The 11514-nt window shown below is 37.7% G+C and overlaps 1 protein-coding gene and 1 non-coding gene across 2 annotated transcripts; one reads left to right on the top strand and one right to left on the bottom strand.

Annotated features, from left to right (window-relative positions):
- Nucleotides 1–3732: 3732 nt before the first annotated feature.
- LOC133785827 (uncharacterized) lies at nucleotides 3733–7257 on the bottom strand. Its single transcript, XM_062225042.1, has 3 exons — nucleotides 6957–7257; nucleotides 4206–4454; nucleotides 3733–4049 (listed from the first exon to the last, which is right to left on the bottom strand). The coding sequence occupies exons 1-3, from the start codon at nucleotides 7255–7257 to the stop codon at nucleotides 3733–3735; spliced, it is 867 nt and encodes a 288-aa protein (XP_062081026.1).
- Nucleotides 7258–7762: 505 nt separating this feature from the next.
- Nucleotides 7763–7869, top strand: LOC133787772 (small nucleolar RNA R71). The gene has a single exon (XR_009872773.1). It is a non-coding gene; the product is annotated as a small nucleolar RNA R71 (small nucleolar RNA).
- Nucleotides 7870–11514: the final 3645 nt, after the last annotated feature.

Below are 11514 nucleotides of genomic sequence, written 5' to 3'. Positions count from 1 at the left end.
ATCATCATCAACGCGAGTTGATGATGAAATTCCCACTCTTCATGTCCAACCGACGCAAGTCGATTTAAATGAAGAAAGTACCACTGTTCCTGAGCAAACAGTCACGGAGCCTCGTCGTAGTTGGAGGGTTTCTAGGAACCAAGTTCGCTATGGTTTGTATAGTGAAACCAATATGGTTGTTGGTGACACTAGTGATGATGATCCGTTGTCTTTCAAATAGGTAATTGCTAGCCTTGTAATGGAACTATGGCTCGAAGCCATGAAACAGGAAATGAAGTCCATGTACTCAAATTCCATCTAGGATCTTGTGGAAGCACTTAGTGACTTTAGGGCCATTGGGTGCAAGTGGATCTACAAGAAGAAATGAGGTGTTGATGGAAATATCGAGACTTATAAAGCTAGATTAGTGGCAAAGGGTTATACCCAAAGAGAAGGCGTGGACTATGAGGAAACTTTTAGTCCGGTAGCCATGCTCAAATCCATTCGCATCTTCCTATCCATAGCAGCCGCTCTCGACTATGAGATCTGGCAAATGGATGTCAAGACAGCTTTTCTTAATGGAAAGCATGACAAAGTCATTTATATGGATCAACCAGAAGGATTTAAAGTAGCTGGACAAGAAGGAAAAGTTTGCAAGTTGAATAGGTCCATCTATGGACTTAAGCAAGCTTCTCGTTCTTGGAATCTTAGGTTTGATGAAATAATCAAGACCTATGGCTTTGAAAAAAATATTGATGAGCCCTGTGTTTACCAACTGAAGGCAAATCAAATAGTGGTATTCCTGGTTCTTTATGTAGATGATATCTTACTCATTGGAAACAATGTTAAGAAATTATCAGATGTGAAGAATTGGCTGAGCACTCAATTCCAAATGATGGATTTGGGTGAAGTAAGTTATGTTCTAGGTATCCAGATCATCAGGGATAGAAAGAATAGACTCTTAGCTCTATCTCAAGCAGCTTACATAGATAAAGTGCTTGAACGTTTCTCGATGACAAATTCCAAGAAAGGGCGTCTACCGTACTGCCATGGAATTCATCTTTCAAAGAAGCAGTCTCCCCAGAATCCTGAAGAGGAAGATGCAAAGAGAAAAGTTCCTTACGCATCTGCAGTTGGAAGTCTGATGTATGCCATGTTGTGTACTAGACCAGGCATCTGCTATGCAGTGGGAGTAGTGAGCAGGTATCAATCAAACCCAAGATTGGAACATTGGATAGCAGTTAAGCATATCCTGAAGTATTTAAGGCGGACTAGGGGTTTTATGGTAGTCTACAAGGCTGGTGTTCTGAACCCTGTAGGCTACACCGATTCATATTTTTAGACTGATGTCGATGACAGGAAGTCTACTTTTGGAATGGTGTTTACTCTTGGGGGTGGGGCTGTGATATGGAGAAGCGTAAAGCAGTCTGCAATCTCAGATTCCACCATGGAGGCTGAGTACATAGCCGCGTTAGAAGCAACTAAGGATATAGTCTGGCTAAAGAAGTTCTATTCAGATCTTGGTGTTATTCCAGAAATGGATGAACCGCTTGTGTTGTTTTGTGACAATAGAGGAGTGATAGCCACTCGAAAGAACCTCGAAGTCACAAGAGGAGTAAGCATACAGAAAGGAAGTATCACATTATTCGAGATTATGTGGTCTGGGGAGATGTGTAGGTTATGAAGATTGCAACTAAAGACAATCTTGTGGATCCGTTTACAAAGACACTACCAGAAGCTACATTTGATAAGCATATCAAGGAAATGTGATTAGTAGAATTAAGGCATTAGTTTTAATTAGTGCAAGTGGGAGTTTGTTGGGGTTTTATGCCCTAATTAAAACCCAAATTCTTTGTAATCTCATTTTATTATCAATAAAAGAGTAGAAATCATTTTTTGACTTGGTTAATCACTTTGCTCACATGTTTTATTTTCATGATTATTTGTTTAATATAAACTTCTATTAAATCCCGAGCATATAGCTAATCTTATTTATAGTGACGTAATCATAGTGGAATATAAATATTTTTATATGTTCAAAATAAGTTAGTCCTAAGATTAGTCAGTGCACAGGATTTACATTGACTTGCCAATCTACGATATGATCTACTTACACATTACAGTGTTATGTTATTTCCAGAACATTAGCAAAGTAGATAAGATCAGATGTATTTGTTACATCGGACTGGACCGATATTGACAGTTGATAAGATAAGTAAACATACCGTTATTATCTATTCTAATCATATCATATAGTTGACCATAGGTCAATTCAATCTCAATTATGAGTGGTTAGTATTCTAACTGATTGTATAATTTGGGTTCTTTGACTTGTTCGTTACCAACTTACCCTACAGACTAGCCCATACTTACATCTTGGGAACTCGGTAGTATAATTTAGTGGGAGTGTTAATCATAGATATGAACATCTATAGCTTCTGATGAAGAAGTGAAATGATGATTTCCTTTTAGTTTGGTTCAAGGTGTTAAATGATAGAGATCTCATTTCAGTAATTAAATTACTTTACTGAAATATCATTTACAAGGAACTAAGTGTTTCAAGGATAAAATACAATGAGGGGTAAAATAGTATTTTAGTCCTATCTCATTGTAGACCGTCTGTAGAGGATTGAGTGACAATTATGGTTGTAACAATGGATAATTAATAGCATATCTATATTTGTTATAGAGTATTCTATGAATTCAAGAGTGCAATTCTGAGTCTATAGTGGAGTCACGAGGAATTAATAAGTTCGTAAATTTATTTGTTAGATTTATGATAACTTATTGGAGCTTGATTTCATAGGCCCATGGTCCCCATTGTACCTTGGATAAAATCATCTAGATAGTCTCAATTAATTGATTTAATTATCAATTAGAATTATCAAAGTTGACCAGGTCAATTTTGGATAGTTTCACAGAGTTGTGTAATTTTGAGAAGAAAAGAGAAATTATGGCAGATTTATTATTTAAGATAAATTGGTATCTAAATTATTAAATAAGCTTAAATCAAGGTTCAAATTATAAATAATTAATTTGATAAATAATTTTTTAATTAATTAAATCAATAGAAAATAATACAGGCCTTGTTTTTAAGTCCAATGAGCTTATAATCAAATGGGAAATTTCACGGGTCTAAAGCTCATGATAATTTTGACCTAGGGCTTTAAAATGGCTATTATTTTTTTTTGATTTTTTAATTAAATGAAATGGCCTAATTGAGTCTATAAAAAGAGTGCTTAGAGAGAAGTCAAAACATAAGTCACAAGTCAGATTTTCTGATAGTTTTAGATTCTCTCTAAACACAAGTCCTTTTCAAAGCCTCTTTGATTATTTTCTCTTCTTCTTCTCTATATCTATCTCATGTGTTGAGAATTGCCCACACTAGTTTAGGTGATTCTAATGATACATTGGAAAGCTGTGAAGAAAATAGAAGATCGGTTCAGTTTCTTGATAATACCCCACGATAGAGAAGATACAAGAGTTAGAGAAACTGAAGGAAGGACTCTTTAATTCCGCTGCGTATGCTGTAAGTATTCTATTTATTTTTTCTCTTTGAATTCAATTTTAGAAACATGTTTTAGGCTATCTCGTACTAATTTGTTTAATCTTAGATATACATGAAAATAAATAAAGATCCTGTATAAAGTTTTCCTAACAATTACTACCACCACTACATACCACATCCACTCTAAAACAAGTTGGAATATCAGTTGCTGCAAAAACATTAAATGTTACCTCTTCATTTTGCACTCACAGCTTCAACTCCCCCTTTTGTACATCCATTAGTGCTCTCCCTATGGCTAAGAATGGTCTTCCCAAAATTATGGGAATGTTTGCATTTTCCTCCATATCTAGAATAATAAAATCATCAGGGAAGATGAATTTACCAACCTTAACTAAGGCATCCTCAATTACTCCACGAGGTTGCTTAACAGAGCTGTCTGCCATTTGTAAAGACACAGTAGTGGGTAGAGCTTCTCCCAATTTCAGCTTCCGAAAAATAGATAAGGGCATTAAATTTACACTAGCCCCTAAATCACATGAGGCCTTGGTCATAACAGTATCTCCTATTGAGCAAGGAGTTGCGAAACTACCCAAATCGTTAAGCTTGGGAGGTAGTTTCTTCTGCAAAATAGCCCTGCACGCCTCAGTAAGCGCCACTGTCTCATAATCCTCCAACTTCTTTTTCTTTGACAAGATTTCCTTCATAAACTTCACATAACTTGAAATTTGTTCAAGTGCCTCGGCAAAAGGCATGTTAATGTGAAGTTTTCGAAAAATGTCTAGAAACTTCGAAAAATGCTTGGCAAGTGTCTTCTTTTGAAGTCGCTGAGGATATGGAATCTTGATGTGGTGCTCATAACTCACTGGTGACTGCTTCTTCTCAAGGTCTTCAATAACCTCTTCTTCTACCTTATCCTCATTCTCAACATCAACATTTGGTGCAAGTATAGTGTAATGCCCCAAAATCCCTAATGAGGTTTAATGGTTGGATTAGTAGGCCGGGAGGGCCATAATTGATTTATTATGCCATTAAATGATTATATGCATGTTTATGTGAATTATATTATTATATGATGATAAATGCATGCATGTGGGTCCACATTTCTTGATAGGGGCATTTTGGTAATTTGGCCTGTTGAGGGCATAATTGTGTATTTTCATGCATATTGGTGAACTATTGATGAGGCCACATTACAATGTGGATTTGTTCGAGCCATTCGGCATGAGATGATCTTTTAATGCAGGTTAGCAGTTTGGTCATAACGGGGTTGATTTCGAGGCTCGGGGTGAGTCTCGGGTTAATTTGGTGATTAGAACATTACTGGGAATTAAAGGGTAATGAGATATGATTTATTAGCATTTGAGAATATTGCGAATAACAAGAATTGGAGGGTGTTAATTATGATTAACGAGATAGAGGAAAAAGGACAATTTTTCCCTTGGTGGATAAGGGTTTATTTAAGTCTAGGGGCAATATGGTCTTTTGACCTAAGGATAGATATAACCATTGAAGGTTGTAGAAACTTGCAAAAATAGAGCTTCCTTCTCTTCGTCTCCCAACCAAATTCCTCCATCTTTTCTTTTTGTATTTTTGAGCTTCATTGGAGGAATCAAGCTAGGGAATCAAACCTTGAGGGTCTAGGGTTGTGTTCCACCATTGAAGAAGGTTCCATACTGAGCTTGAGGTAAGTTTCTAGCCATTAAAACTCTGGTTTTTTGCCCTGTTTTCCTTTTGGTTTTCAGCTGGATTTTTAAGGTTAATAGTTGAGAATTGATGGGAGATTTTGGCAAGGGTTGCTTGGGTTATGATGCCTAGGACTTGTATGTAGGGTATTTGGGTTCATTTGGAAGTTTAAATGGAGTTTGGGATAAAGTTTTTATGGTTGGAAGTGGAGAAATCGAAGGAGGGAAAAACCAAGGCAGTTCAGCCTGGTCCTAGCGCTACAACGCCTAAAGGAGGGCGCTACAGCGCTAGCCAGGGAAAAACTTCCCTGTTTATAGCGCTATGGTGCTAGGGGGGCAGCGCTGCCTTGTCTTTCCTGATTCTTATTTTGAGCACTTTTGAGGGTTTTTGGCTTGGGGTTTCAATTCCTAAGGCTCGGGATTGAATCTACTAGTCGTTTGGGTACGATTCGAGGTCCCGGGAGTGAGGTTTAGGTCAAGAACCTTTTGTTGCTCATTTTCATTGATGGAAGTTATATTTGGTTATGACTAGGTGACTGCTAAGGAATCAAAAGATCGATTGTTCTCAAGGGTTGTTCTTTTATTATTTCTCCCTCGAACCAGAGGTAAGAAAACTGCACCCCATATCTGACATGCATGGTTATTAATGAGGAATGTTGAGTGATATATATGTGGACATTGATTGCATATCAGATGCTTAGAAAATCTTGCTTACTTGTGAATGGCATTGACTCATTAGTCAGAATCGACAATGGTGTCGGTATTAACTGTGAAGCTGTGACTCATTAGTCAAGTTCAGCAGTAGTACTCAGTACTGATCATATGGTATTGACTTATGAGTCAAGAACGGTATTAGCGTGTTTTACACAAGCCGAAAATATTAGATCTAATCGACATAAGCATTGTCGTCATAAGCATGAAATGCTTGACCGACCTTAAGTTCGATGAAAAACAAAAGCACTTGTCTAATCTAATGGCTAGTTACTTAGAGCCAGGGCCAGAAGGCCCAGGTGATTGCATCGTCACATGTCTAAGGGTGCGGAGCCCAAGTTAGTGACTCACTCATTAGTCACTCATTTTATTCAAGTTTGTGACTCCATAGTCACTCATCTGGTTTAAATTAGTGACTTACTCATCTGATTAGGGCTACACGCTCCAGCATGATTACTAGAATCTCGATATTATCTGATTAGGGCTACATGCCCCAGTATGATTATTAGAATCTCGATATTATCTTATTAGGGCTACAAGCCCCAACATGGTTATCGGAACCTTGAAGTGATATTCACTCATCTATTTAGGGCTATAAGCTTTGTATGATTATCATGATCATCATTTGATATTATATGCATGCACTAATGAGTTTTCTTGCTGAGCGTTGGCTCACGGGTGCTACGTGGTGCATGTAAAGGGAAAGAAAAAGCTCACCCAACATTGAGTGGAGAGCTTAGGATGTGATGTGTACATATTCAGCCACTTGACCACCACGGCCAAGGAGTTTCTTAGGGTAACTAGGGGTTAACCCTATTTTTGCCGCTTAGGTCGGCGAGTTGTAATTTTACATTGTAATGACCATTTTGTATTGTAAACAACTTGTAAACATTTTCTTTATGGGCCTATGTACAGTTTTATGTTTTAAATAAAATATATCTTTTCCTTTTGATTGAGTTTTCCACCTTAGCCTATTAATAACACCTAGATGCATGTTTATAACCAAATGACTTCATTAGCGAGTTAAGAACAATTCAAAGCTCACAGTAATGGTCTTGGAGTAACCAGGGCGTTACATATAGACTTCTTGATTGACTCTTCCAACTTCTTCCAAATCCTCAAAGAGATTGCATTGCACTGCTCTTTAGGATTCACCTCTAGATTACTTGGAAAATTTCCTCGAGGCCTACTTTGTAACATATTTTCCAATTGACCAACTTGCTTCTCAAGATTCCTGATGGATGAGCTAGTTTCTGTCATAAATTGAGATTGAGAGTTGGTCAGAGTTAACAATGCAGCTTGTAACTCATTTGTCTTATCTTGAGCAATAGGTAGTTGTGGTGATTGTAATGGTGCCTGAGGTGGAGCTTGAAGCATAGGCTACTGAATTTGTTGAGGACCCTGATTATTTCTCCATGCAAAATTAGGCTGATTTCTCCACCCTTGTTTGAACGGATTGGAGAATGGATTATTAGCTTGCCTATTGAAATTTCCCATCATATTCACCTGTTCCATGGGAATGGAGTTGTTCATCTCAACTACCATGCACTGCTCAAATTGGTGAGGACCACCAAAATTATGACATACCGCTTGGATTTGCATGACTTGAGAGGCCATAGAATTTTGTTGCAGTTGCTTGGTCAATGATGCAACCTGAGCAGTGAGAGCGATAATTGCATCCAGCTCATGCACACCAGCTACCTTCTTATTTCTATCCCGTTCACTAGGCCACTGATAGTTATTCATGGCCATTTCTTCAAGCAATTCATAAGCCTCATTTGCACTCTTGCTCATGAAAGCACCACCTGCTGCAGCGTCAATAATGGTGCGAGTTGTCCCACACAAACCGCTGTAAAAATTATGGACTAGCATCAATTTTTCAATCCCATGACGAGAACACTTCCTCGAAAGCTCCTTAAACCTCTCCCATGCATCATGAAGAGACTCCCCATCAAATTGAGAGAAGTTATTAATTTCCCCTCTTAACTTTGCATCATTGGATGGAGGGAAAAATTTAGCAAGAAATTTCAGAGCTAATGCCTCCCATGTAGTGATTGAGTTGGCTTGAAGATAATTCAACCAACTTTTAGCTCTATCCCGTAGTGAGAATGGGAACAATCTCAGTCTAATAGCATCGTCGATGACCCCATTATATTTAAAAGTTCAAACAACTCTAGGAAATTGGCTATGTGTGTATTGGGATCATCAGTAAGGAGTCCACCAAACTGAACAGTAGATTGGACCATTTGCAGAATCGTCGGCTTAATTTAAAAATTATTGGTTGCAACTGCCGGCGGTTAGATGCATGGTTGTACTCAAGTAACAGCAGGGAGTACATAGTCTCTGAGTGTGTGAACTGCTGGCTCTGCAGCATCCCCATTCAACCCATTGCCCTGATGTTGGACCATCTCTGCTAACCATTTATGCCTTCTGTTCTGTCTGTAAGTCTTCTCAATTTCAGTATTAATGGGCAAAAGATTGTCAGTCCCTTGACGTCGCGTATACCAATTGGCACCTGAAATTAAGATTCTCAAACACAACAGTTAGAGACAATTAACATAGAAAAACCAAATTAGAATAAAAATTAATTGTATTGATATTAATAAAAATCAATTCCCCGGCAACGACACCAAAAACTTGTTCACTAAAATTGATACGCAAGTATACATAATCGACACAAGTAGTAAAATGATAAATAAAGATCGTTCCCACGAAGATTGATTTACTAATTACTAACAAATTAATTTCCTATTTCTATTTGGTCAACAATAAATTGGTTTAAAAAATATTAAAATAACAAAAACAATAAGCATAAAATAACACTATGAAGGAAAGAAAATAATTGTAAAAACTTCAAAAATAAAGAACTAGGGATTTTAATTTCATCAACTATTCACTTTATTATTTCGCTATTCAGACTTCACAATTGTTCTTCCTAAACTATTAGCGGATTAACACAAATGATTCTTACTCTTTTTCAAGAAACAAAGAACTCAATTTACATGTGAATTTTCTACATTCTTGTGATAAATTCCAACACATAAAAGACATTGAACACAATAATCCTAAAACTACACAATTCATATAGGTATTTTCATCCAATACGAAAATTGTGATTATTCAATCATAGCATAATCAATTCTCACTTTTCAAATTTCGAATCAAAATCATAAATCATGCAAATGGCGATCAAGCATTAAGAACAGATCATAATTTAGAATAGAAGTGAAGAAAGAATCATGAAATCCTCATAGAAAATAACAAAGATCCAAGTGATTACATTAAAAATCCTAGAAAATAAAAGTAGTTCATAATCATCATTCTAAACATAAACAACAATGAAAAATAACATAGACTTCTAAGGTAAAAGAAAAAGAACTCTAGAGAGTGAATGGAGATGCTCCACGATGTATTCCTTGCTCCCCAAAATCATCCTCCTTCCGCTTCCTCTAGAAATTAGGTTTAAAACCAATTTTTTTCTTCAGAAGCAATGCAGGCCGCGACTCAACATTTCAAGCGCCATGGCCCGTGTCAATTTTGGCTTCGCGTGGATGTTAGGCGCATCGCGGACTAACCTCTTTAGCACCACGACTCGTGTCAATTTTCTGAAAAATAGGCTTTCTGCCTTGGACCGGGCCGCGACTCAGCATCATAGCGTCGTGACCCTTAACAATTTCTTTAATTTTTGTGGTTTTGGTCCCGAAAATTCACTGATGCCCTAAAATTGCTTGAGGATTCATCTTTTTATGGAATTAACACCTAAATGCCAAATTTTCATCATTTTTTTGCCAATTTTCTCCAATTGTTCTTTTTCTTTATTTACAAGCTAAAACCTGAAAACAAGCAAAAGCAAATCATAAAACTGCACTAAACAACTAAAAAGATTAATAAAATCGACCTAAAACACAACCTAAACACAACATAAAACTAAACTCAACAAATATAACCAAAATAAAAAATCACAACATCAACAAATTTGTAAACCAATAAACCACCCTTTCATGCAAGCACCCAACCCAATACCACCAAACTTGTTGCACACAAACTTGTTGACCATAAGTCTTCCCCTCCGTATGTGAGATTTGCCACCCCCTAAGTTTGGCAAAACCTTCATTCTTTCATGATATGTATGTGACATCAGAAGCCTCTACAATTCTAAAGGTACTTCATCGAGGCCATTGAGGATCTATGAGACCATCAAAGATCTGCTTTCAAGCTCTGCCCCTAACCTACTTCAATACTAGAGAAGAAGGAGGAAAAATAGAGGAATGGAAGAAGAACGAGAAGGGAAAATGAAGCAGTTTAGATTAAAAATTGTTTATTTTAAATTTATATGTATACGTTTTTATAAGTTTTGAATTGATTTTTATTCTCTATTTTGTTTGATGCTGATGCAACGTACGAGGATTTAACAAAGAGTAATTACGACCGCATCAAATCAGTTATAGAAAATATTCCTAAATAGTTTAAATTGAAATACTCATACTTTTCTTTTAACTAAAACAAATGTCTAATTTGAAAAATATTTGGGAAGGAGATGATAAGTGAAATAATTAGATTTGTGTTTTTGGGGATGTACTAGTTTTAGATTTTTGCTTTAACTTCTGCATAAATTATTTCTTTATTAAACTATTTTCTATTTGTTATCTCCGTTTCTTTCCGGATGTCCAGATCCATACTCTAAGCCCGTGGGCCGCCCAATTTAGAGTTAAGGCCCAGATCGGGCCCATTTGACAAGAGGAAAACGGATGTTGGCAGCCCAAATCTAGGCAAGGCCCAAAGGGCGTCTGGGAGGGTAGACCGGGACCACCGCCGCCGGGGTAGGTGGTATGAACCCGGGACCGCTCCCCTCAACGTCCCCTGAGGCGTGGCAGAGAAGGTCGCGACTCCCAAAACCAAGATGGGAGCTGGGATCATTGTGGATAGACCCAGATCCTGGTAAACGGGTTGAGATCCTGGTAAATGGTCCGGGACCTTGGTGAATGGAGGGGGACGTTGGTAAACAAACCCGGGTCGGTTGTACGAGTTTGGCGAGATAAAGTGTCCAGGATACTGACATCGTCCCATGAAGCGTGAGGGTTGTCCCCACGCTTAACCTGCAGAAGAGGCTGCCTCGGGATTGTACGCCGTTGGTTCAGACTTGCGCTGCCACTACTCTGACCGATCTTGTCCCCCAAATCTTCCTCATAGCCTAGAGTACCTAGACTGAAACTCCATTTTGTCGCATGTCTTAGAATAAGATATTGTTTGGTTTGGCCCAATGGGCTTTGATTATTGTACGTTTCATATTTTAATCCTTTGTATTTGGCTCCCATCAGAGAAGCTAATGGTATTTACGCCCTTATTGGGCCCGGGTTAGCCCGACCCAACCCCAGTGCACTCCTGTGCCTATAAATACAAATAGTGGTGCACTGAGGAGAAAAACCCGAGATTTTGATTGTAAGCAGTCACTCTGCTCAAACTTGTAGAAAGCTCCATTGTCAAAGGTTCTCTAAGCTCTAATACAACTATCTCGTGGACTAAGGCTCATTAATGCCCCAACCATGTAAAAACCTTGTCTTTACTCCTCAAACCCTTTCTTCTAAGCTCTCTAACCTTCTATTATTAAAGTTTTCAAAAAACTCGGTAAACATT

This window comes from Humulus lupulus, chromosome 6 (genome assembly GCF_963169125.1).
Source record: "Humulus lupulus chromosome 6, drHumLupu1.1, whole genome shotgun sequence".
Taxonomy (NCBI): Eukaryota; Viridiplantae; Streptophyta; class Magnoliopsida; order Rosales; family Cannabaceae; genus Humulus; species Humulus lupulus.
The sequence above is the reverse complement of the archived record's forward strand: the minus strand, read 5'-3'. Positions and strand labels throughout refer to the sequence as shown.

Coding starts and splice junctions, on each gene's coding strand:
- LOC133785827 (XM_062225042.1), bottom strand. CDS start 7,257: ATGCTTCAAGCTCCACCTCAGGCACCATTACAATCACCACAACTACCT. Junction 4,455..6,956: donor GTCAATCAAGAAGTCTATAT/GTAACGCCCTGG, acceptor AAACCTCATTAG/GGATTTTGGGGCATTACACT. Junction 4,050..4,205: donor GGCACTTGAACAAATTTCAA/GTTATGTGAAGT, acceptor CTTGCTCAATAG/GAGATACTGTTATGACCAAG.